General features: G+C 35.8%; 2 protein-coding genes and 1 pseudogene across 5 annotated transcripts; 1 reads left to right on the top strand and 2 right to left on the bottom strand.

The window, feature by feature from the left end:
• Positions 1–8,014: 8,014 nt before the first annotated feature.
• Positions 8,015–14,393, bottom strand: LOC113711489 (uncharacterized; annotated as a pseudogene).
• A 2,215-nt stretch (positions 14,394–16,608) lies between these two features.
• LOC113712322 (peptide chain release factor 1, mitochondrial-like) lies at positions 16,609–24,125 on the top strand. Of its 4 annotated transcripts, XR_011821864.1 has the most exons (14): positions 16,611–16,952; positions 18,306–18,406; positions 18,750–18,848; positions 19,433–19,616; positions 19,733–19,781; positions 19,861–19,939; positions 20,129–20,203; positions 20,275–20,352; positions 20,494–20,652; positions 21,431–21,526; positions 21,615–21,879; positions 22,272–22,375; positions 22,529–22,629; positions 23,018–24,125. XR_011821864.1 is itself a non-coding variant. In XM_027235687.2 (11 exons), the coding sequence occupies exons 1-11, from the start codon at positions 16,745–16,747 to the stop codon at positions 21,810–21,812; spliced, it is 1,323 nt and encodes a 440-aa protein (XP_027091488.1). In that variant the 5' UTR covers positions 16,609–16,744; the 3' UTR covers positions 21,813–22,229. The 4 variants fall into 4 exon arrangements, 2 of the variants coding, with proteins under 2 accessions (XP_027091488.1, XP_027091487.1); XR_011821863.1 differs by lacking the exons at positions 22,529–22,629; positions 23,018–24,125 and having other exon boundaries at positions 22,272–22,488; XM_027235687.2 differs by lacking the exons at positions 22,272–22,375; positions 22,529–22,629; positions 23,018–24,125 and having other exon boundaries at positions 16,609–16,952; positions 19,436–19,616; positions 21,615–22,229.
• On the bottom strand, positions 22,798–27,026 carry LOC113712321 (uncharacterized). The gene is made up of 4 exons (XM_027235685.2): positions 26,560–27,026; positions 25,721–26,346; positions 23,231–23,746; positions 22,798–23,156 (listed from the first exon to the last, which is right to left on the bottom strand). The coding sequence occupies exons 1-4, from the start codon at positions 26,771–26,773 to the stop codon at positions 23,010–23,012; spliced, it is 1,503 nt and encodes a 500-aa protein (XP_027091486.1). The 5' UTR covers positions 26,774–27,026; the 3' UTR covers positions 22,798–23,009.
• Between the last annotated feature and the right edge of the window lie 29 nt (positions 27,027–27,055).

Here is a 27,055-nt window from a genome sequence, read left to right as displayed (position 1 = left end):
TTTATTTGACCAAAAATACTTTAAAAATGAGGCAACAAATCCCTTGATAGTGCAAAAAGAGTGGAGACATAATTCTAGCTTTTTACATGCCCAAAAACACTTAAAAAGTAAGGTAATGAATCCTAAATAGTGAAAGGAGTTGAAAGATAGGACTCTAGAATTGAGGAGAGTAGATCTTAGTGGAAAGCTATCAAAATAGATTATTCATGTACATTTGGGAAAGTTATAATTGAGTTAACCTCTGTATATATCTACTTAGATAATGGTTCAAAATGGACAAGTCATCTATGCATCTAGTTTTAAATGGGTTTGAGTTATCCAATTACACACTCATGGTCCACTACTAAATTTTGTTTACCTTTTCTTTCACATTTTGTTTAGCAACAAAATAGTATATCATTATAATAAAAAAAATAACAACATATCAAGCTAATAAATCAATGTTTAACTAAAGAAAGAGAAAAAACATAAAAAATTGCACGGAAGAACCTAAAATGGTGATCATAGTAAATTTCAAATTTTGTCACTCCATAAGAATCTAAAAATAATTTAGGTATTAATGCAAATAATCAATTAACATTCAGTAAATTTATTAGACTATTATGAAAGGAAGGGAGGAAGTAGGATAAAATTTTAAAAAATAGAAATTAAAGAAGATGAAATATGATAAATATGTCTTTGTAAAAATTAGAATATAATTATTGGAGTGATTTAGATTAACCCACTAATGATTGAGTCTAAATCCACGTCTTTATCTTAATTTAATTAGGTCATCTATCAATTTAATATCCACTAATTAATGGATTTAATTGGGTCACTAATTTGAATCCAATTAAATTACACACACACCCATTTGTTGATAGGCGAGTCAAGTAAACAGGTTACCATTTATAGCTATAAATAGATGAAAATAATAGTAGGATAGAAGGCAAGTAGGCCTCAAATTTGAATGGGTAAGAGCGGGTAGAGTGAAGAGAAAGTAGAGTGAAGAGAAAGTAGGCCCCTCGGGGTCAGCTCGGCTGGTGAGCCTCGGGGGTAATCTTCGGGGTGGCACAGGTTCGAGTCTGGCCTCACATACCGCCTGGGTGCTCTTGGGGGGCGGGGTACTTCAGGCGCAGGGGATTAGTCGGGCCGCCTTCGGGTCTTGACCCGGACACCCCTGTGTTGACAAAAAAAAAAAAAAAGAAGAGAAAGTAGGATTTGGGGGATGGGAAAGGGTTGTAAGGATATGAGAAAGTTGGACTAAAAACATGAGTAAGAGAGTAATAAAGAGTACGGAGAGTAGAGAGGAGAGGGGGTTGTGGGATAGGGAAAGCGGTGCGAAGGGAAAGAATATGGGAGAGCGGTTCCAATCCTCGACTTCATTTTCCCCGGCCCCTGTAGAGCCTTCTTTACGTGTTTTTGCCATGTGTCCCAATTTATCAAGTAAATCTCATAATTACTGAAGCAATAATTGCAAGGTACTGCATTGAAAGATATGTTTTTTCAATGGGACCATGATTCTGAGAAACTAAAAACAATAACTCTTTAATTTTCCTTTGGTATCGATGCACTTCAGCCATTTAAAATGATAAGAGATCAAAATAATTTTTCATGAAAGTATTTTCCCATACTACTCATTCCCAGCATCTACATATAATGGGTTTGCTTCAGTTTTTTTCTTGTCGATTTAATCCCCATTAAAAAGCATACACCGTTGATTCAATCCCCATTAAAAAGTCTTCCAAATTAAGTTATTAATTTGGTCTCAAAGCATACACTATTGATTCAATCCCCATTAAAAAGTTTCTTTCCTTTCTTTGTTCCCCTCAATAGTAAAGTATATAAGTAGAACTAATAAGGAGAGCAATTTTACACAAGCAGCAAAAAAGTATGAAAAAATAGATGAAAAATAGGGACACATGACAAAAACACATAAAGCGGCTCCAAAGGGGCAGGGAAAATGGGGCTAAGGATCGAACCGATAGGAGAGTGGGATAATAATGTTGTTTTTTATAATTTTTTTTAATCTTTTTTTTCATATCTATATCTATATGTATTCATGAAGGGATTTTTAGCAGAAACCATCTTAATGCCTTCTAAACTTGTCATATTTTTTTCTAGATTTTTGTATTTATTTTAATACAAAAAAAAGTAGTGGGTTATAACCCACCTTATCACCAATCAATATTCCCACTATCTCACTCCCACTATCCCACTATCTTAACTCATATTTTTGTATTTATTTTAATACATAAAAAGTAGTGGGTTATAACCCACCTTATCACCAATCAATATTCCCACTATCCCACTATCACCTTATCACCAATCAATATTCCCACTATCCCACTATCTTAACTCATCCTACAATTACTCCTACAAATTCTCCTTTTACTGATCGACTTAATTAACTTATCGAGTTAATTCCCTCACCCTCTCTCTCAGTTTCTTATTTGTTTTGGGTTCTCTATTGATTTTGTAAATGTATTGATTTTGTTTCTTTTGTGAGCAGTAGTGGAAGATATAATGTGCAGAGACTCCAGCAGAAATCAACCTTCTTGCGGCCGGCTTAATTTTCCAGGTCAGTCCCCTCTGCCTTTTAAGTATGTTTTGCTTTTGCTTTGTTTTTTGTCATGAATGATATTGCATTGATTTTCTGATCATCCATTATTTCTGAAAATTTTTTACAAAATCTTATGAACGGTTGTTTGCCTATTTTTATACTGTAAAGCAAAGATAAAAAGATATTGCTTGCTTATATAATTGTGGATGGTATAGGTTCATGATCGAGGGTTATACTATTTCTAACATAAATTGTATATTATAAAAATTTATTTGTTTGTATTACTGAAATTTTTTTAATTATTTTTTATTGCACATTTATCACATAAAATAGGTGTTACGATAGTTATTTACATAATTTTATTCCAAAAATGATCGTGCATGAAATAAAAAAAAAGATTTTTTGATAATTAAAAATGGTTTATAATTGGAGAAAAATAATTCAGATACTACTAATAACTAAGGCACTATACGCCCATTATTAAAATTGGATTAATTTTTAATTTCGTCAGAAATCCTTTTGGCAAAATTGCATTCTAGCTTTTCTTTTCTTTATCAACAATGACAATTACAACTACGTGATTCATCTATCTAGCAACAACACAATTCAATTCATGGAATAAATAGTTCATTGCTTAAAGTACTTAAATGAAAGTTTAGAGCCAAGTCCTACTTAACATCTGCAAGTAATATATTACAATTAGAAAAAAAAATGATTCAAGAGGAGCAAAAAACTCACCAAGCCCCTGACATATGTGCAATCGTCAAGGCACTTTTGAGCATTTAAAATTGCATTCCTTAGTTCAGGTAACCACTTCTCTGTAATTGTTTTCATTTGATTACAATGCAATTCTATTAAATTCTATTGATGCTATTTCTATATTAATTATTGTATTTTTTTTGTTAACAGTTCTCATACAATGTATCACTATTTACACATAAAATAAATACATAAACTATTGATTTTTAATTTAATATATATTTTATTTCTAGATCAAATAAATGAAAAATCTAACTGCCCTCAAGATCGCCAGGCATCCACATCACCAATGATTTTGCGTGATCATGGTAAATATACAGCTTCTTATATCGTCATACTCATCTTACATACACACTTTTTGGCTGCACTATCTTGCTAAATCAACTATTTGTTCGATTACAATACAATTGTATTACAATTGTTCGATTACAATACAATTGTATTACATTCTATTGATGCTATTTATAGACAACTTAGCAATTTTATAGATTAGCAATTTATTTTATTTTATAGATTACCAATTACTACATGTACCAAAATATTTTTATATAAGGATTACTTCATTAACTATGGGTGCTAATAACAATTCAATTGGTGCGTATTTTTCATTTGATTACAACACAATTGTATTAAATTCTATTGATGCTATTCTATATTAACTATTGTATTTTTTTGTTAACAATTCTCATACAATGATAAAAAAAATTCTCATACAACCGAAAAAAGACGGTTCTTGAATGATATATACATTCTATTATATTTCAAACTATTGTTAAACAGATATTATATTTTAATTTTATTGGTAAAATTTTTTCACCTTTATTTGTTCGCCATTTTAATTTTTTTCCAATAATGTCAGCACCGTGCATAGCACGGGTATTCCCACTAGTTTTTAATATACTTTAAGTTTTTAGGTAAGATACATAAACATGATACATATTAGATAATCAAATAGTACTCTTTTGAGTTTTTAATATTTTTCTATGTAACTATTATAAATAATTTATTATTATTATTATTATTATCTTAGATATAAACCCGTGCTAATGCTAGTTTATATGTATGTAAAAAGGGGTTTTTAGTGTAGACCCCTTAAAGAGCTATCAACTCCCCATCTTCTTTTTCTTATGTTTTTTATTTATTTTAATTAAATAAACAACTTTCAATCTTTGGGTCTTACAGTGTACGCAAGTATCAGTTAGTTACATTTTAAAAATATTAACAACATCCAATATACTGACACAATTTCAAATTGCATACTTATCATGTAGCCCTTTATCTAATATTTAACATATTAACATATTACCAAACTTATAAATGATTATTGCTACTGAGAAATAATATTTGAAACCCGTCAAATTGGTAACAATAAAATGAAAACAACTTATCAAATATAAAAAATAAGACATACTATCAAATACACACACACGCATATATATATATATATATATGTATGTATATAAACACACACACACACACACACACACACACACACATATATATATATATATTTGAAGACAACTTTTCAATCTGAGCATCCATTGAGCCTCCAACTCATCATTCTATTTTTCTATAATTTTGAATTATTTTATTTGTAATAAATTCTTTTCCATATTTGAATAAATACTACCATAATTAAATCACTTAAATTGAAAATTTCTTATCTATCATATAATAATTATACTTAAATGCACTAATCCTACCTAATATAAACATTTGAGAACTATAATATATCAATTAAAATTGGAAATAGATTCAAATCTTACAAGAAAATATAAAAAATTTTCCATTATAACATTTTAATTTCAACTTAAATATGTAAAATGTATCATTTAAGCTTAGAAATTTCTACCTATCATATGGTAATACTAATCTTGCCCGGTATAATTAATATACTACTCTCATGTTTCCTTAGGGAATATACAAGAAGGTAATAGCAATATGCAAATATTATAAAAAAAATAGAAACAATATAACATAAATGTTACAATTGTTGACCTTGGTCGATCAATCCTTGGTTTTGATGATTAACAAACCAAAATGTAGATTTGGTCTAATGTTTTTATGTGAGAAATTTGTTAGAATCAGGTTCAATGGTGTCAAGGAAAGAAAACCAACCAAATGAAGAAGCAAAATCAGGTCACTCATGTCGGACGGCCAAAAGGAAACTATCGGACGTCCGAAAGGATGAAGAACATCAAGAAGGAAACTCTGTCGGACGCTCGTGAGGAAGCATCGGACGTCCGGAAGGATCGGACGCACGCCTCGGACGCACATCGATCGCATCGGACGTCCGAGAAATTTCGCAAAGATTTGATGACTCTCTGCCTACGTTCGGACGCAGGGTTCGGACGTCCGACAGGTGGTTCGGACGTCTGACAGGCACCTGTCGGACGTCCGACAGGCCAACGGCTAGTTTTGACAGCAATTAATATTTGACCGTTGGAGAGTCTTTTGGAGCCATTTCTCACCTTCTATAAAAATCCCAAAGCACAAGAAGACAAAAGACTTTTGCACACTTTGTTTACAAGATCTAGTGAGATATTTTAGCTAGAAAATAGTCTCCAAAGCAGATTTGTTTTAAAGTGGTGTGAATTTCTGTTGAGCATTTCTTTTGTGGTTGAAAGGATCTTTAGTGTAGCTTTGTTGAGGGTTTTCTGAGTGATTGTAAAACTTCCTAGCTTGACTAAGTGAGGCTTAGGGCAAGGAGGAAGTACTCCCTCCATTGTACATCTAGTTGATCTTCGTTCATCAAAGAGAAGTTGCTCTTCCTAGTGTTTGGTCTTCAAGTTTGGGTTAAGCTTGGTAGACACTTGGTTTGTCTCTCTATTTTACATTTCTGTTTAATAAAATATTCATTGCTTATCTATACTTGCTTCTCTGATCAATATTGCTATTGTCTTCTTATCTACTTGGTTGATCATTACTAAAAAGGAAGGTAAATTTTCATTAACGAAAAAGTGCATAAACTTGGTTAAGATTTTAATCAAACCAATTCACCCCCCTCTTGGTTGTCTGTGGGACTAACAATTTAGGATTTATTGAAATTTCTTTGCATGTTGGCACTTTCTAAGGGGGAGCTTTATTTGAACTTATTTGATAAAAGAAATCTTCATTTTGTTTGTCATCATCAAAAAGGGGGAGATTGTTGACCTTGGTCGATCAATCCTTGGTTTTGATGATTAACAAACCAAAATGTAGATTTGGTCTAATGTTTTTATGTGAGAAATTTGTTAGAATCAGGTTCAATGGTGTCAAGGAAAGAAAACCAACCAAATGAAGAAGCAAAATCAGGTCACTCATGTCGGAAGGCCAAAAGGAAACTATCGGACGTCCGAAAGGATGAAGAACATCAAGAAGGAAACTCTGTCGGACGCTCGTGAGGAAGCATCGGACGTCCGGAAGGATCGGACGCACGCCTCGGACGCACATCGATCGCATCGGACGTCCGAGAAATTTCGCAAAGATTTGATGACTCTCTGCCTACGTTCGGACGCAGGGTTCGGACGTCCGACAGGTGGTTCGGACGTCTGACAGGCACCTGTCGGACGTCCGACAGGCCAACGGCTAGTTTTGACAGCAATTAATATTTGACCGTTGGAGAGTCTTTTGGAGCCATTTCTCACCTTCTATAAAAACCCCAAAGCACAAGAAGACAAAAGACTTTTGCCAACACAAAATACAAGCTTACAAGTGAGATTTTTGAGTAGAAAGATTCTTTGTTGGTTGTATAAGGGGTTGGGGAAGTTGGGTTGTGAGGTTGCTCAAGTGAAGGTTACTCTCTTGGAGTAGTAAAACCTTGGTGAAGGTGAACCAATCACTTGGAGTGGTAAAACCTTGGTGAAGGTTGCCTCATTTGTATAAAATAGTTCTTAATTGGGTGAGTGATCTTTCAAGTGTAGGTTGTTGAGGATTAACTAGAATAGTTGTAAAACTCCTTGGCTCAACCAAAGAGTATTTGGGGTGAGGAAGGAGTGAGCCTTCACTTGTACATCTTGGTTAGCATCGCCATCAATTGAAGAGGCTATTGGTTTGATATTTGGTTTGCATTTCTTATCTTTTCTCTTTAATTAAGTTTTCTTTATTGTGCTTAAATTTGATATATCTTTGTGCATCATTGTGAATTTGTTTGTACTCATTGGGTTGCACCGGGCTCTTACAACAATTTAGTAGTTATAATTTACAATTCTCTTAGGGAATTAAGTACACTATATTAATGAATTTATCACTTTACTTTTTAATTTTTGTGTCATATTTCTTTATTCTTGAACTTTGACATAGCAATCTCTATCATTAGAGCATCCACAATGGTTTACACTCTTCAGGGTGTAATCTACATGCCACATCAGCATTCCACTATCCCACATCAGCATTCCACTATCTCCTTTTTTTTATTACACTCTCATCCACAATGGATTACACTTACAGAGTATAATAGCATGGGTCCACATGCCATATCAGCATTCCACTACTTCCTCTTTTATTATACTCTCTCCCTTCTTTTATTTTAATAATGCACAACTCATAACCCATAAATAAATAAATTTATTATTTTAAAAACGGTTATTTTTAAAAATAAATTATTGACGTGACACCTCAAACGTGAAAATATAATAATAATCCATTATTAATTAATAATACCCTATCTACTGAATTTAACTCCATGACATAATATTAAAATTAAATAAAATACAAATAATAATATAACGAATACTAATTTTCATTATTATTGCCTCCGAATCGTTCCCAAATATGCTCGACCAAATCCGACCGAAGTTGATGATGTACTTCCCGATCACGTAGTTCCGCATTCCTTTGAAAATAATGGTGAAAATTTTCGACTAAACCTTGAGTCACAGGGATCGTTGGTTCTTCATCATCATCATCCCAGTTTCTTATTGCAACTCCCTCATCCTCGACAATCATATAATGAAATATGATGCATGTGTACATTGTATCTTTCAATTTATCTCCATGCCAAAACCGAGCTGGGCCACGTACAATTGCCCAACGAGATTGGAGCACTCCAAAAGCTCGGTCGACGTCTTTTCTTGCAACCTCCTGCATTTGCTTAAATTTGATCCTTTTTGGATCTTTAGGAGAAGTAAAACTTTTAACAAATGTTGCCCATTCTGGATATATGCCATCTGCTAGACAATACCCTTTGTTGTATTGTGTTCCGTTTACCATAAATTGAATATCAGGAGCATATCCGTGTAATACGTCGTTAAATAGTGGAGATTGATTGAGTACATTAATGTCATTGTTAGACCCCGCAACGCCAAAAAATGCATGCCATATCCACAAATCTGCTAATGCAACTGCTTCTAGCATTATTGTGGGAGATCCTTGATCACCTCGAGTAAATTGACCTTTCCATGCCACGGGGGACAATTCTTCCATTGCCAATGCATATAGTCAATGCTACCAAGCATTCCGGGGAAACCATGGCGCTCAGAATGCAATTGAAGTAAACGTTCAACGTTATTAGTATTAGGCCTTCTCAAGTATTGTGCCCCATAAATATCGATCACGCACCGACAAAATTGTGACGAACATTCGATTGCAGTGGATTTACCCATCCTTATGTACTTGTCCAACTGGTCAGCAAGTGCTCCATATGCTAACTGTCGGATAGCTGCTGTGGTTTTTTGAAGTAGAGAAAGTCCTCTTTTGGCGGCTGCATCGACCCTCATTTGAAAAAACTCTGAATGATTTGTCATTGACTCCACAATTTGAAGGAACAATTTGTGACAGCCCCACCTCCCCCTAGGGCGAACCAGAGGGTTCGGCGGGCCGCCTGCCCAACTCTCGCCGGGACTCAGTCGCTCACTACAGTTCTCAAACAAATTACAAGATAAAACTCAAATATTACATCAAATTCTCCAATAAATAATTACATATCAAAAGCGAAGCGTCCATGCTTCCACTGCGCCACTCTGATCCATGATCCCAATTATTACACAAGAGGAATTCAACAACAATAAAATCACAACAAGCCTTCCTTCGCCACGAGCCCTGTGGAGGGGAATAAAATATTTTTGGGGTGAGCTAGAAGCTCAGCGAGTAACCAGTAAAATCAGTAATCAAATCGGTTTAACAATAGTTCATTTCAATGATGTCATAAATCAATGATGGAGTATCAATAATTTAAGAAACATTTACAATGGAAAGCGATGGTAACATGCATTAAAAGGATACGGGCCCACATGGAGCCAAATATTCGCGCGCTCGTTGTGACGCCCCGTATGAAGGAGGGTTTTCATTTTATATATATCGTTGTTGTTCGAGCGGAGTGGCACAGCTTTTCAACTTGGAAAAGAAAAGAAAAGTTTTGAAAAACGACAGGGGCCAAATCCGGCCGGAAATCCGGCCAGTTTCTGGCCAGATAGCTGGCCGGGTTGCCTTGCAGTTTTGAAAAAAAAATTGAATTGGCCACTGCCTTGAATCCGGCCAAGAATCCGGCCGGAAATCCGGCCAGATTCCGGCCGGATTCTGACGTGGCAGAGTCGGTCATGAGCTTTGACCGGCTGTTTCCTCCCTTTTTATTCCACTTTTGCACCCAAAATATCTCATTTCTTCCCTGGTTCTTCCGTGAGCTTTGAGAGAAAAGAAAAACTCCATTTCTTTCCTTTGATTTCCTTCTTTGAATCTTGAGTTTTAATCGGTGGTTTTGGCAAATATTTCACACAAGTGCTCTCTATGGTGGTTTAAAGCTTTGGATGGATTGGTTTTTGAAGGGAAGCTCTAAGTTGGTAGCTCTCTTGAATTTGAGGTGAGTTGAATATACAAGTTACTTTTGTTCTAGTATTGGTTAATTAATGGTTTGTGGTGGCCATGTGTGTTATTTTGTGGAGTATTTCATGGGTTGAAGGAATTGATGGTGAAGTTTTCAATTTATTGAGGAATTTTCTGGTTTAATATGAATGTGATGTTATGGATATCTTTGATGATGGGAATTGATGGTTAATGACTCTAGTAGGTATAAATGATTGGAAATTCCAACCAATTTTGGATTTGGAAGGAAATGTGAAAAGTTAGGGTTTCATAACCCCCTTTCTGTCCGGTTTTGTATCATATGGTTAGAGGCCGAATTGGCCTTTGGTTAAAACATGAAAGTTGTAGGTATTGATGTGTTTGAGGTGCCTGTAAAATTTCAGGGCAATTGAAATAGTGTAGAATGAGATATGTCGATTTTACTGTTGCTGTTCTGGGTTGATCAGAATGTGCGAACTGCGCTTGTAATCGTCTGTTTTGACTGGAATTGCTTTGGATTTGGATGTTGGTGTCTTCTGATGAAATGTAGCTTGATGGCCTAGCTATCATATGCCTTTGGAATTTCTGCATTTGGATTCCTTTTGTGTAATCATTCATATCGGGATTGTATTGAACGTTTAGAATTGGTTGGTTGTGTAATAGTCTATAGTCAAGATTTGGACTTCCTCCTGTATAATAGTTGGTATCAAGGATCAGAGTGGCGCAGTGGAAGCGTGGACGCTTCGCTTATGATATGTAAAGTTTGGGAACCTTTGATTTATATTTGAGATTTGTATTGTAATTCATTTGAGGAATGTAGTGAACGACTGAGTCCCGGCGAGAGTTGGGTAGGCGGCCCGCCGAACCCTCTGGTTCGCCTTAGGGGGAGGTGGGGCTGTGACACTCGCTTTGTTCTCCTGCCATTTCCCCTTATTCCTCCAATTATTTGAAAATTTCATTTTGTAAATAAACCCTCGCTTCATTTAATCATTCATTTCATTCACCCCCTTCCCAGCCAGTGGCCGGGCTCCACCAGACTTCAAGATAATACTCGAGTATACCAAACGTTCACCCAGGTCCCTAATCGCCCGATCGAGTCCGCTTCTGACTCGAGACGACCGGTAACAAGGGGCAATGGCCAGTTCATCCCAAAAGGCTTACATTCATGCGCAAGTAGCATTTAATCATTAATTATGAAAATTTCACATTTATTTAGGTCGAGTGCGATAAAGTACACACTCGCCCAAAAAACTCGTTTTAACAATCATTGAAAGCACTTAACACATTATCAATCCATAATAACAAGCCAATAAGTCAAGGAAATATATCAAACAAGGAACACTCTCATATAAGCACGCATGATATGCAAGAAAACAGTTCAAAAGTAACTTTGGAAACAGTTCAAAAGTAAATAATGCAGGAAACGGTTCATAAATAAATTTAGAAATAGTTTGAGGTCACTCACCTCCACGGCTCAGAAATCATCCATCATATAACATTGCCTTACTCAAATCCAAGTCACAAACTCAATGCAAACAAATCCCTTCAAAGTTCGGACAGCACTTCCCCTGAATTTGCTAACTTTTCCAGCCATCATGATTTCATGATTTCCTCATTCCAACCCAAAGGTACACACACACAACAACAAGTTCATCCAATAGCCATTCATCAAGCTCCAAGTAGTCCTAGTACAAGTCAAGTTAGGGAAAAGTCCGGAAATGAAAGTTAAGCTCAAAACCAGAAAAACAGTTTTGACGTCATTTTGCGGTAATGGTACCAAAGGCGGTACGATTATCGGATGAAGGTGAAAGACCACCGTTTCGAAGCTAAGAGATAGGGCTACAATATTTCAGAAGGTCACTCAACCCAGTTTCGAGTGTAACCAGGTCAAAAATGCAAGATACTACACCAGAACCGCAAAAACAGATTCACAGAACGCATTCTAGCGGAAACATCATATATCAGGCTACCTAAGTCCAAATCCAGAAATTCCAAAGCCAACCGAAAGATAAGAAACAGGGATATATTTCATCAGAAGACCTCAACAACCAATTCGGAAGCAATTCCAGCCAAAACAACCAATTACAGGCGCAATTCTTACATTCGGGTAAAACCAGAACAGCAATAGTAATTTCAACTTTTCTCATTCTACGCTACTCCGATTGACCTGAAATTTTGTAGGAATCTCTAAAATATCATTCCCTACAACTTTCATATTTTAAGCCAAGGCCAATTCGACCTCTAACTAGGAGCTAAAAATTCGGGCAGAATGTATTCATCATAACCCTAACTTTCCAAAATTTCTTCCAAAACAGAAATTGTTTGCAATTAACCACTTTTTCCACCTCATAGAGTTCTTAAATATCATTTCCAATCATCATATATAACCACACAATCATATCCATATGAAAACAGAAAAATCCCCAATAATTATAAAACTTCACCAATTCAACCAAAACCAAGATATAATCCATAAAAGTGCATCTTATACCACCACCAATCATGAATTGAACATCATTAGAGGAAGGAAAGTGGTTCTTCACAACTCACCTTAGCAATACAAGAGATAGAGCAACTAGTCACCTTAACTTTCCAAACAACTTCACAACCAAGCTCAACTCCACCAAACTAAGAGGTTTTATGGAGTAATTCAAGTTTAATCGGTTAGAATTGAAGATTGAGTGAGATGAGAAGCTAGAAAGTTGAGAGATTTTTCTTCTTTTCCTTTGAGAGAGAGCCGGCCATGAAGCATAGAAATAGGATGATTTTTGGGTCAAAATTGAGTATTAGTAAAGGTAAGAAATAATGGTCAAAGTCCAAGATTAAATCACAAGATGACACTTGTCACCTTTTTGGTTTAAAACTTATCTTTTTGTCTCTCCAATACAAATATCTTAATACTTTGTAAAATAATATCACTTAATACAAAATTCCAACAAGTTGTCAAAAATATAATGCATTTACCGCACTTGCGGGTCCCATGTTCAAAATACGCTCTTAATTTCTCAAAAGCTAACCGATACTAGAAAAATCATTTTAAAACTATCTTTGCTCATAAACTTTATCTGGGGAATTTTTCTAATAAAGAAAATGTAGAAAAGTCGGGCGATTAAATAAAATAAACCCTAGAAAATTAAAAAAATTTTCGGGTTCTCACACTCATTCTTTCGGGGCGTCACACAATTCCCTTCTCATTCGAAATCATCGGCGAAATATATGTGAAGGATACACTGGCTCGTCGGTGAAATAGTCATTAAAAAGTCGAACATGTCCGACACCACGCTCTTGATTGTAATATCTTCGACTGTGTGGATGGATGTTATGACGTGAAGATGTATGTTGCATTTGCCATTGCTCCAACATCTTCATAATTTGATCATCAGTGTCATCCATCATATCATTGCTAAAAACTTTTTAATTTCTTCTATAAGAGAGATATTAGGATATTGAGACATTTTTTGAGTGTGTTGAGTATTTGATGGCAATGTATTGCGTCTTGCCAATACATATATAGTGCTAGTGTTATAACGGCTAGTTTTCCAATGGCTATTTTTCCAACAGCTAATTTTCCAATGGCTAGTTTTCTGACGACTATTTTTGTAACGGCTAATTTTCATAATAAAATTAAAATGGTGAAATTTAAAATTTTATTTCCAAATAACATAAATGACATGAAATTATAAGTAATATTACAAATAAACTATTAAAAACTCAAATATAAATTTAACAATTACATATAGTAAAATAAAATTAAAAATTGACTAAGAAATATTATATTTGGCTTTTCGGATGGAGCACATTTGCTCATGAATTCAAAGCTGTTGATCGATCATGCCGTGGTATCCTTGAGTAAGATTTCGTAATCATTTCGAAAATTATAACTTTCTAACTTATTTGCCAAGTTTTCCATAGCCTGCAATTTTTCTTCTTTTTGCTGCATCAGCATTTTTTGGATTTAATCAAATTCCCCACTTACATTTTCCTTATTCACCTTTGATTTTGCCTTTCTCTTTCCCTTCTTTGATGCTTTTTTACCAGGTGGGCGAACTTCGCTTGCTTCATTATCATCGATGTCAAAATTTGAATCCGCATTGGATGAAGAAGTGTATGCCCTGTTTTTATTAGTCCTTATCTTTTTTGAAGAAAGCTGCATAGGAGCATTTACCTTCCACTTCGGATCATTTTTCAACAACACCCACACATGTTCATGTAAAAAATGCTTGTTATTATTATGATGAAATAGCTCACGTGCGTGTTGCTTGATCTGGTCATCATTCCACCCGCTATGATGTTCGCCGACCAATCTGTTGTAATATTGGTTGAACTCATTAACCATCCGACTCAACCAATGTCAATGTGATTTCACTGCTTTATATTTTCGTGGTGGTCCAGATTTTCGATTCTCATTGAAGTAGTCGACGACTCGTTTCCAAAAACTCTCTTCATTTTGAGAGTTACCCACAATGCTGCAATTTGAAATTGTAAGCCAAGCATTTGCAAGCATCTTGTCATCATCCAAACTCCATGGAACACGTTTACCGTCAGGTTTTTCCACCGCCTCATTTGTGAGATTTATATTTTCTACCTCATGTTGTGTTGAATACGACGGAAATTGAGAATCTGAAATTGACTCCATTGGTGTTGCATTATCTTGTTGACCGGCGAAATCAAAATCCTTCCTTATCTCCAACGGAGTCGTTGAGCCTTCACAACCCATACCAAGGTTATAATACCCCGGTGTATAGTGATTTCCCATAGAAGGATTAAAATAATTAAGTGACGGATACATGAAAATTTGATATGGAAAATGTGGTGGATTGGGTAAATTTGGGTAATTTGAAATTGAAAATGCATAATTTGGCAAATCTTGTGAATTTTGGAAATTTTGGTGGTTTTGATTTTGTGAAGCGGATGAATTTTCTATATTTGGACTATTTAACATATTTCTAAAACTATTAAGATTCTCATCCATAATGATAAAATACTGAAATTTATAAAATTATGTAAAGAGATTGAAAATAATGAATAAGGGAGTAGCAGAGATAATGGAGTAGAAGATTGTGAGGTGAAATAAAAAATTACTTTATGTGTTTATAGGAAGTAAAATAAATTATCCGTTGCTAAAATATAGCCGTTGTAAAAAAAGGCTGTTGTAAAAAAAGGCCATTGTAAAATAGCTGGCTCCAAAAATGATCATTGTAAAATGTTTCAAAAAATGACCAAGTAAAATGCTATCTCATTTTGGCTATTTGGATGTTTGCTGGTATTGTCATGCCGTTTGGGTCGCACAACATCTTCCATGACGCGCATCATCAGTATTGTGCGTGTAATCTCTATGACACGGCTCCAATGGGAAACCGTGTCATGGAGCGGTGTAATGGGGGCCATTACACCCCTGATTATACATTGTTGTGGATGCTCTTATATATAAGAGAAAATATTTTCATTCTAGAGATTCAAATGATACTGTGAACTCTCATTAATTTCTTATCTAGATTCTGTTAACATTGAACCATAGTTTTGATTAATGTAAACTTCTTTTTTGTTTACTAAATTTAGACACATATAAAATATGTTTTTGATATATCCACACGTGCATGCACGGGCTACACATACATATATATGTGTATATATAATATTTGAAGATGAGTTATATAGTAAATAAATTCTATTGAGATGAACTCAAATAAACAAGGATGTGTTTGGATGGTCCTTTTTAGGAACATATTAGGAGTTTTCGAAAAAAATTTTCAGCAGATATTTATAGAAAAATTTCAAAGATGCAAAATTCTATAAAATTTTATGTCGATCCCACTTATAAAAAATTTGACCTTGGATTTGGCCAAAGCTTTTTAAATGATAATGAAATAGGTCATGAATTGGAAAAATATGGTTAGGAGGTGGAAGAATGGCAATTGGTAGGATAAACGAAATATCATGAGTGACATGGACAACTGTCCAGGTCATGACAGCTCTTAGATCGTTAGCCTGGCAATCATTGCGGCCCATATTCGATTAGAAGAATCTTATATAAATAGAGGTGTTAAAATAGGTGATTTGGGCGAATTTGAGCACATATAAATGGATAATGGGTATAATTAGGTCAATCCATTTATATCCATTTAATAAATGGGTCTAAATGAATTAATCCATTTATATTCATTTAATAAATGGATATTGATATACCCAATTACCCATTTATAACTCACTTAAAAATTTACTTATTTTTTTTTTATTTTTTGATAAAAAATTCTGACATTTTATCGTTATTAGATTGGTAAAAAATTCAAATTTATTTGCTTAACACCTACTAAAATTTGTGTTTAAATGTATAATTATTTTTAAAAGAGTTTAAATGGGTGAGTCGAGTCAATTTACTATCTACCAATTAAATAGGTTTAATTGGATACCTATTTACATCTATTCAAAATTTATTGCATACCTAAGTTCACTTATTAGTGGACGGATTTAGACAAGTCAATCTAATTGAATTATGGTTGACACACTTGTATATTATGTTTATATGAAAATAAAAAAAAAATATTTGTAGGGCTCGGGCTTGGGACCGGTCGCATTGCCCAATTAGTATATAGTAGTATTAAGTTAACAAGGGGAAACAGCAAGCTAGTCCCCTAGTACTTTGAACCCCTTCAAAAAAACAGAGAAACCGTTAAAACGGAAAATCTAATGGGAAATGGAAGGAGATTTTGGTTTTGGCGGAACAATCAATTTCTGGTTTGGGCATTGAAAGAGTTTGGATCTTCTTCTTGCTGTTCATGCAAATTACAAGTCCTTAAGCTTAAGAATGGAGCTAATAGGATGCAATCCTCCAGGGCGCCGGCGCCGGAGAGGTCCTCCGTGCTGAATTTCCTCCGCTCATATTCCACCACCACTGGTTTGCTGCTTCTTCATTATCCTTTTCATTTTTTATTGGTATCCTATTAATACAATATTTTTGGACTATAAAATGTTTAGTAGAAATAAGTTCCTGCTGTTTTTGTTCTAGACACAATCATTCTTCTGTACTCAATATAGGTGTTGGAGCCATTAATTCAGTGATAACCCCCGTGTTCGTTGTGCTGATTTTTTATTAGATTAGACTATTTTGTATATTTATCTAACTTTCCTTTTATGCAATGAGGAAAAAGCTAGGAGTAGATCATCCGCATGATCAAGCAATTACAATACAATTTCCCTGTTTTAAAGTGTTAATCTAATGCAAGAATCCTGAAATCCTGAAGAACCTACAAGAAGGATAAAGGTCCAGACCATGTTATATGTTCTATGCATATCTGTTTTGATCGCAAACTTATGCTTGATTCGATTCCATTTTGGTAGAATTGAGAGAATACCTCAATTTTTCTCGACTTTGATTCATGGTAGCAGTTGTTGGATATTTAGGGTCCGTTTGTTTTAGTGTAAAATTTTTTGCCAAGGAAAATATTTTCATTGAAAATCATCTTCATAGGAAAAAAAATTATTTCCCTTCATTTTCAGGTGTTTGGTGCACTTTTGAAAAATAATCCTTGCAGCCAAAACCCACAAAGAATGTTCCCCTCAAAGATTTGTCAGTTTCCTTCTGCCAACAACCAGAACTCCCATCCACACCTATATCAATTCATCACCCCAATCCAAATACTTCAAATTCCAAAAAATTAGATCATACTCCATGATCAGGAAATCCATAGTATCGCAAACCCATTACCATTACAGCTCATACTAATTACCTAATCGCTATGTCAATGGAAATTGCATCAAGAATGAGATCCTTATCATTGATAGAGTTCTATCAGATGAAGCACTTCACTGATGCTTACAAATAGTACTAAGATAGATAAGGAAGATGGGGAGGCGTCTTTGTGGTGGTGGTGGGGGAGGCGGCTGTAGGTCTAGGTTAGGCACAATTGATAATTTTCAGTCATGATCTGAAAAATTTCGGTTTAGTAAAGGATCATGAGACTGATGAGCTCTCAAAATTTTTCCTCTTAAAGGGATCGTGAGGTTGATGAGCTCTGAGAGTTATTGGAAAATAACTTCAGCACAACAGATGCGGAAGTCATTTTACCCCTGATTGCAAAAAAGATTTTCCACGGGAAAAAATTTTCCCAATCTTTTTGGCTGCCAAACACCAGAATTTCCTGAAAATATTTTCCAGCATATTTTCAGTCCAAACAAACAGACCCTTAATCTTCGTTTTTCCAATTTTGGGACGACTCAATTTGGTTTTTATTTGGTTTCGAATTGGCAGAAACACAACCTCAATTATCTATTGATCTTGTCAAGATTATGGAGCAAAGATTGTCAGCTATTGAGCAGAGGAGTTGTTATCTTATGGGCCTCATAAATCAGGTTATTTTACCTCAGTATTCTTCCAATGTTATTATCTAATTCCTCGCTTATTTGTGTTCTGTGTAAACAAGCACCTGAGGGTCTTTTATCTTTTGGTTTTTTTTTTGGGTTAAATTATAAAGTACTGTCGTCTGTTGTAAAGGAAGTTCGATAAACAGAATCGTGCTCAAATGCTTGTGCCTCTCTTTGGTTATGAGCTTTCTGTCAGCACAAAGCTAGTGCTGGTTCTGATGATCTTCTCTTCTAGTAATATGTTCTTGCTTTGAGGCAAATCCACTTTAATTCATGTTATATGGCAGATTCCGTTTTCTTGATTTAATTCCTGCCTTTTGGTTTAAGACAGCCAGAAGCCTCACCAGCAGAATATTCAACGGCAAATAAGGAGCTCCGCAAGCTCAGACATTCACTAGATCTTATTAATCAATTGAGGGCCAAACAAAAGGTAAGGTTGATTTGTTCTATAGGCACCTGCATGGATGATGTCTGACTATGTACATTCAACAAGCTGGAAAAGACTATCACCTCTTTAGGGAATCTCTATAGATACGAAGCATGTAAGGCTTAGCTTTTGTATTGGTGTCTAAGAAGGGAAGTAAAAGGAAAAAGAAAAGGTTGATGAGAGAGAATTTTTCCCTTGTTTTTGAGTTTGGGAGACAAAACAATCAGAGTTTCGTTTTCTTTGTAATTATGGAAGTTGGAAAGAATAGAACAGAAAAGAAGCGAAAGCAAGGAAAATTTGGTATTGTTTCTGTCCATTGGCTATTCTTTGAAAGCGATTAGTCCAGGGCTGAAACATTATTCTCTGTCATTTCTTCTAATTTTTTGATATCTTTTTCCTCTTGGATTGCTTATAACCACCATCTCTGGTCTTTCTGGTTACTTTATTTTATTTTACTTTATTTTTGTTACAGATACCATTACATGCTTCTAACACATTGCTTGTAGTGGACCTTGACTTCTTCTTTTGTTCTCAATGCATTTCCTTTTCGTTACCCTGTTCTCTCTTCCCCCTCCCATTTCTGATAGGAGATTAAGGATTTGAAGTTGGTGATAACTGAGTGTCAAGACGATAGAGACATGAAAGAGATGGCTTCCGAAGAACTGAGCCAAGCCATGGAAGAAGAGAAGAGACTACAATGTCTCCTTCTTAAACATTTACTTCCCAAGGATGATGCAGATGAACGTGACTGCATATTGGAAGTAAGAGCAGGTACAGTTAAAAATGGGGCTTTCTTTTGAAGTTGCATTTCTCTTCTCTTTCCTGTATATGGATTGAGTGCATTTGGAATAGGATAATGTGAGTATTATTTACAAAGTGTATTTTAGGGACTGGAGGAGAGGAGGCTTCTCTGTTTGCAGTTGACATTTTTAAAATGTGAGTTTTTGTAATATGACATGATTAATTGTCTTGGATACAGAAATACTTTTGCTGTTCTGACATTTGCTTATATCAGGTATGATAAATATGCCCAGCAGAATGGTTGGAGGTTTGACGTGCTAGATGTGGCAGAGTCTGATCTTAAAGGATACAAGGTCCATTTTTCCTTGCTTTTTTTGATAGTAATATCCCATCTTTGGTAGATATCCTGATGTGTATTTATCCTGATAGCAATATACCATCTTCGGTAGTATCCAAAATGCTCCATGTGTTTGTTATGTTTTGCCAACTTTCCCATATATGTCTGTACAAAAGTCCTTTTGACATGTGCTGGCTCTTTCCAGGAGGCTAGTGCAGCAATATCTGGAGTTGGTGTTTATGGGAAATTAAAATTTGAAAGTGGAATTCATAGAGTGCAGGTTGCAGCTCTCCATTTATAGTTGTGAATTTTGGTCCTTCTCGGAAAGCTTACTGATATGCCTTTTTTTAGCGAGTTCCTGTGACAGAAAAATCTGGGCGTGTGCATACAAGTGCTGTATCTGTTGCAATACTTCCTCAGGCAGATCAGGTAGGAGAGTTTTAGCAAGAGAAGGGAAAACTCTGTTGTGCTATATGTTCACATGTTTCTGGTGTTTCATATGAATAAATTTGCAAAGACTAAGCTTGAAATGATAGGCTTTTATAGTTCTATTTTTAACTATTCTTGCAGGTAGATGTGCAGCTGAGGAATGAAGACTTGAGAATCGATACATATAGATCTGGTGGTTCAGGGGGTCAGCATGCTAATACAACTAACAGTGCTGTTAGGATCACTCACATTCCATCTGGGTTGACAGTTGCCATACAAGATGAACGGTCTCAACACATGGTAACTGACCCGATCTAATCCTAATGTGTCTTCGAACTATAATGGGTAATAACTCTAATGCCAAATAAGAGATTAAGAGGTATAGATATTGAGTACATGTATTTTGTCATGGAGTCTTTGCTTTGATGCAACACTATAATCGTGTCATTATTCTTTCTCCAATTTATCCATGCAAACATGGTGGGATTAATTGCCTGAACAGTTTTACCAGTTGCTCATTGACCTATTCTTTCTTGTGATTTCAGGTCCATATAGGGTTTAATAATTATGTCTCGTATGTTGTAGATGCTAGAATGGTGACTGCACTTCTAATTTGGCTCTTCATTAACTTGAATATAGAAGAGGAACTGTTTAGTTGTAATCTTGCTGCTTTAGAATAGATTATTTTTCTTGAATCCCCCTCTTTTAGTTGTTTTTCCAAATGGAGCAAGAGGGACACAGATGCTTAGCTTGTAGGCCTTTTTATTTTTTTCTCCAAGAGTTGTTACTTCCATGGCTATGTGAATTGAGTTTTTACCTCAAATTGCCAATATTCCACCAACTGATCAAAGTATCTACTGAAAAAATCTCTTAAGTTTTGTCAATCACATGAAAAGAATTAGTTTTTTATATTTCTCTGATATGAATGTTTTCTTGGTTGGATGGATAACTGCAATTGGTTATCTTTAATTATGGATTTAGGAACAAGTTGTATGAGTATACTCTTGCTGCAATTTGTTTCTTGATGCTTATGTTCAGTGATTTTTCTTAAAATTTTCATTTTGGAATCTCTTGCTAGAACAAGAGTAAAGCACTTAAAGTGCTGTGTGCAAAGTTATATGAAATGGAAAGATCAAGAGCTCACTCACTCCGATCAAAGCTTCGATTGGAGCAGGTATGGATTCTATTCATAGCAAACTGGTAAATTGACGTCACTTGATTGACAGTTTCCAGTAATATTTTAATGTTCACATGCTGAACAGATTGGTAGTGGAGACCGCTCAGAACGTATTCGGACATACAACTTTCCTCAAGGGCGGGTTACTGATCACCGCGTTGGCATCACTAGTCATTCTATGGATGAGATAATGCAGGGCCAGGGCTTGGATACTTTCATTGATGCTCTACTTTTGCAGCAGGAAATGGAAGCTATTGCATCTTTTAGCTCTGTTCACTCTTGATGGTTTATTTCATCTTTCTAGAAGAAGTAATCTGCTTCAATATTCGCTCCACAGTATATTTAGCCAGGTTTTGTTGCAAGGAACAAAATGGTTCATATCTTGTTTGTGTTTAGGGTTTATATCACCCATTGTCAGGAAAGTGAAGAAGCACTGCAATCATTTATACTGTTAAGAAGCTAATTTAGCTCATGGGCTAAAGCTAAACTTAGAGCCTGCTATTGGAGAGGGATGATATGCTGAATGCTTTCTTTTTCAAAATTAAGTCTCATGGACCACATAGATACATCAGTATAGTTGAGTGCTGGAGATTCCCTGAAACCCCTGTCTGTTAGTGTATTGGGGTTAATTCAGAATGGTAGCATGAACTGAATACATACATTATAAACAAAGTTCTTGATTAATGATTTGGTTTTACTACACTTTGTCTTACATCAACTGAGACATTTTATCTTTCCAAAGGATGGAGAGGCTGTGAGCAGAGCAGATTGTGTTATAAAAGCTTCCACAAAGTGGTGTCTGATTTTTCCGTCAATTTGTGGAGCCAAACTTTCAGAGTTTTCCTTGTACCATCTCTGAATGCTATTCACTAGACTAGACTGATAGGTTTTTGTTAGCTTCTATTGGAATTTTAACTGTGAATTGAATTATCAGTTACAGCAGATAACCACCTTCCCTCTGTCTCTCTCTCTCTCTCTCTCTCTCTCTCGCATAACAAGCATTCTGGAGTACAATATTAGAGGGACTTCAAGTCATGTTCAAATACCATGTGCATGCTACATGACAGGCAGCATTCTGGCAAATGAGTTTGGCTTCATAGGTAATGGACTACAACTCATGTTACAATTATGTGCCCACTGCTACACCTACTTTTAAGACATGGTAATGGAGGATCCATAACTTATTCAACTGGTAGGAACCAAAGGGCTAATACGTTACACTAAGTATGTAAATTCAAATAGATTAGAGAGCTCTTTAGAACTTCACATTTAACAAAAAATTTTCTGGAAATTTTTATTTCTAGCAACGAAAAATCGAGGGATCTACAATATGGTTAATGACCGAGGTGCCTTCCACCTCCTCTTCTCCTTCTATCTCCGTAAATACTTCTTTTCTGTTAGCGTCATTAGTAGAGGAAAGCTGCTGGACAAAGCTTTATGTTGTGCTAGGGTAATATCTGAGCCTAGCTTGGATATATTGTTATGCAGATGAAGGTGGTTGGGAAGTCAGAATGACATCAAAGTCGCTGAGAGTCCATTCTGCAACTTCTTCCTTGTTACTAACAAAAATTTCAGTTCCCACATCCAATGATGTCCATATTCTTCTAGCTGGACGGGTACCTGGATCCTGCAGAACCATGATCATGGTCATTCACATATGACAAAAACGTGCAGCTGGAGAAGGTTAGCATAATTGCTGACCTGATAGAAGTAAAGTCTACTGGAGAGTGCACCAACATTGAGCTCCCAAGTTCTCCCATCTCCCACCCAACCCTCCCCTCGTTTGCTTGGATAGCCGTACTCGGCCCATACGGGGTGCGGGAGCAACTGAACCAGTTCCTGTGCCTGTGGATTGCTATAAGGATCACAAGTACTGTCGGGGAATTCCAAGAAACGGGCATTTCCAGGAGCACAGTAATAGTGATAAGCCGAGTAAGGAAAGTGAGCTGTGTCATTTCTTAGGATCTTGATGTTGTTTGGAGTGATGTGGTATGGAGGGCATCTGTTCATGCTTGCAGGGCTGCACCATGCTTGAGTTTCTGGGTTGATGATCATCTCGCTGTATCTCGTGACATCGGTGAGCACATCCCCGTCGCAAGGACGGCCGTCATTTTTCCAGCAGCTCCCTATGTCCATCAAGTAGAACTGGCTCTTAGGTCCTCCCCCTTGCTTGATGTCAAGGGTCAATTTCACCTTGAAGTTAGGGGACTCTGGAAGCTGATCCACAGACAAAATGTCATCAACAAAAAATACTACTCATTCTCATTCTGGCTTGAAAGATTGGCATCACTTTTAGCACAAACATGGGTGACCAATGATTTGAATCCTAGAACATGCGGTACTACAGAACACATCCAAATTAATCTGCATGTCTTGAGGAGCTTTTTGTTTGGTTTCGGTTGAGAAAGGTTTGGAGGAAGAATTTGGAAAAAAAAAATTTTTTTTTGTGCAAGACAAGTTAATTAAAGATCAAAATGTAGCCCAGTAGTCAGTGGCAGACAGATTAGGGGCCAGTTGACCCCAACCTTTCGAGAAACTTTTTTGATCACAGAAAATTTTGAGAATTTGTATTGAAATCTTTCTTTTGCCCCACCTACACATTTTGACAAAATTCCATTGTCCTTTCTTTGAAGATTTTTTTGGCGGGCTATTTAATTTGTTGATGTACCAAATTCAACCTCTAATTACATGCTTTAGTATTAGGTACTCCCTTGTAAAATTTTTCTCAGGAAAAATCTCTTAATAACTAAATTATGCACGCTTTTCAATAAATTTTTTATCCATGACAAATTGAATTCAAGTATTTGATTCTACATATACATCCTTTTTTTTTTTTTTTTTTATAGAAAGGCTCGTTTTCTTTCTGCACTTTCAGTGTTTGAATTTCTTTTACACTTTGTGCGTTTGGATTCATGATGTATAACAATTTATTTAATTTTGAAGTATTCTTTTTTGCATAAGTACTATGCGCTATGCACCCAAACCTAGAAGGATAAATGGATTTTTACACTAACAATGTAAGAAATATTATTAACTTTTATATAAAATCTTGAATGAATAATCTTGTAAATAATCAAACATCCTCTTCATAAACATGTAGATAGAGAATACATAGTTAACTAGCTATCCTATTTATGTACTCCACATTTGAGGCTATTAGATATAAGTTATTTTAAAATGTTTGATGTATATTTTATTCCTTTTCTCTCCCAGAAGATGTTAATTATTCTTTTTTTTTGCTATACTACTATATATATATGCATATATAGTAAGTGGGAGGGATCCAACCCGAGATACCTCATTTACATTCCTTCCCCCTTAATCATTCAATCCATCCATCCCTCCCCCGTACTACTATAGTTTATTGGTGTATATTTTGATTTACTACTTAATATAGCTTATTGTAAAAAAAAATTACTCAATATTGCTTTCAAATATCAAAATTGGAAAATCAAGCAAACGAAACAAAAATATATAACATAAATACATAATTTTTATAATTTTTAAACACGTTTTTTAATCATTTTTTTCTTATCATTTTGCACACACATTTATAGACTTATAGTAGGGGTGCTAAATTTTTCTCTAAACAATCATCCAAACACAGATGTTTCCTATAACCAAAAGCCGCCAAAATCAGTGGCTCCATCACAGCTAATAGCGCAAGCATGGGTATAGGTATGAGTACTAGTTTGTCGGTCAAGTGAATTACTTTTTATTTCGTGTTTCTCGGGAGCACCAAGTCAAACAAGTTTAATCATTTGCCCCAAAAAGTTCATGGATTCCTTCTCAAAAATCATTTGGCCGGTGACCTAAAGTTGGACCACTTTCCATTCACTCATCCTAATATTTTGGCATTGGCCAATCGGAATTCTTCTTTTTCTTTTTCTTTTTTTTTAAAAATACATGTGTTTCAATAGGAGATTATTTGTAAAAAAGTTATTTAGAATAATATTGTAATATTTTTTGAAACGTAATTTTTTAAGTGTAGATAAAAAAATTTAAATTTAAAACATTTTACTTATACCCGCTTTTCGGTACCACTCGACACACCCCTTCCCCCATTCACGATGCAAGTTGTATAATGTTTGATTTTTTTTTTTTTTGGGTGCAAATCATGATTAGCCAAACGCACTTTTTGGAAACATTATTCTGGCTGAGACTTGGGGGATGAGAATATGGTAGACTTACAATTTTGAGCATTCCTCTGGTATCATAATGGTATCCACCAGAGAAGCCTTTGGTTGCATCAGCTCTCAGGTACAACATCAGCCAGGGGTAGAATTTAGTGGTCCTGAGTTTGTGTCTGAATATCCAACTCCCACCATCGCCAACTTTCTTCTCCCAAACCGCCTCAAAGTAAGAATTCAGAGAAGAATCACCAAGAGTACCAATCCCAAAAGGAGGAGGGAACGGAACCAAATCATAGGTGCCACTAAAACCTCCTTTCATGGTTTTGATCCCATTTTCTGAGGTGACTACAGCAGTGGGCTGATGGTACAACAACGGTTGGTTCATGCATCCCTTCCCGAAACATGGAAACTGCCCTGAAATGAAAGGTGGTACCTTCTCGCCATTCTTGGGACAAAGCCCGGATCTCGTGTCGTAGTTTCCATTCTTGAGCATAATCATCCAAAACTGCCAAGGTTTTGTTGGGGTGGTATGGTCTGCAACCTCACACAGGGAGCCCAGGTACAGCTCTTTCTCCACTGCGTAGAGATTTGGATCATTCAGAGCCTTTTCTGGCAAACCAGGGAATGGTTTCCCGACTCCCAGCTTGTTGTCAACCTCAGTCACTTTGTGGATCAAGGAACCATCTAATTTTACCAACCACGCAAAAGATTGATCAATAACGGCATGACAAGGTTAAATCCATTGACAAAATGAAACAGAAAACGTTACAGAATTTGATGCTTAACAGTATTAATGTAGTAACTACTAGTAGTAATTAAATCCGATCTTTCAATGCAAGTGTAGTTATCAGTATCACATCTACAAGGGAAACTTTTTGGGTTGGTTGGGAGGCTTACTGGAGGAGATATGAAAGCAATCGGCAGCTCTTGGGCTACCCATGCCAGGGGCCTCCTCGTTTCCAACTTCATTGCAGAAATTCCAAGCTTCAAATGCTACCCTCAGCTCATCTCTTCTCATTCCGGGATCTCCCACAGCTGAAGCAGCATTTGCAGCATCAAACAGTTGTGCTGCCAAGCAACACGCCACTACCAAAAGTAAACTGGGCTTCATGGCAGCTAAATTAATCAACTTTCAGTAAGGAATTGAAGAGAGCTGATGGGGAAAGATGAAGAGGCAGATATTTATACTGAGGACCTGGTGACTGGTGAGGAAGAAGCAGAGAGAATTGAGTCAGTAACATAAACCAAAAAAGAAATAAATCAAAGAAAATTCACCCTGTTTTCCGTGGGAAGGAATAGGAGGGAGTTATTTGAACGAGTAACTAGTGTTTGAGATTCCTTATCCTTTTTCAGTCCTTTTAAGCTGGGGATAACTAGGTACCAGATTGGGACA

Source organism: Coffea arabica, chromosome 10e (assembly GCF_036785885.1).
Source record: "Coffea arabica cultivar ET-39 chromosome 10e, Coffea Arabica ET-39 HiFi, whole genome shotgun sequence".
NCBI classification, from domain to species: Eukaryota; Viridiplantae; Streptophyta; class Magnoliopsida; order Gentianales; family Rubiaceae; genus Coffea; species Coffea arabica.
Note: the sequence above shows the minus strand (reverse complement) of the source record. Positions and strands in the feature narration are given on the sequence as shown.

What these genes read in the sequence shown, in the direction of transcription:
- LOC113712321 (XM_027235685.2), bottom strand. Translation starts at nt 26,773, where the DNA reads ATGAAGCCCAGTTTACTTTTGGTAGTGGCGTGTTGCTTGGCAGCACAA. An exon ending in CCAGAGGAATGCTCAAAATT is followed by an intron (nt 23,747 to 25,720) that starts GTAAGTCTACCA and finishes TCTGTGGATCAG; the next exon opens with CTTCCAGAGTCCCCTAACTT. An exon ending in GTAGACTTTACTTCTATCAG is followed by an intron (nt 23,157 to 23,230) that starts GTCAGCAATTAT and finishes ATGGTTCTGCAG; the next exon opens with GATCCAGGTACCCGTCCAGC.
- LOC113712322 (XM_027235686.2), top strand. Translation starts at nt 16,745, where the DNA reads ATGGGAAATGGAAGGAGATTTTGGTTTTGGCGGAACAATCAATTTCTG. An exon ending in TTATGGGCCTCATAAATCAG is followed by an intron (nt 18,407 to 18,749) that starts GTTATTTTACCT and finishes GGTTTAAGACAG; the next exon opens with CCAGAAGCCTCACCAGCAGA. An exon ending in ATGAACGGTCTCAACACATG is followed by an intron (nt 20,653 to 21,430) that starts GTAACTGACCCG and finishes ATCTCTTGCTAG; the next exon opens with AACAAGAGTAAAGCACTTAA.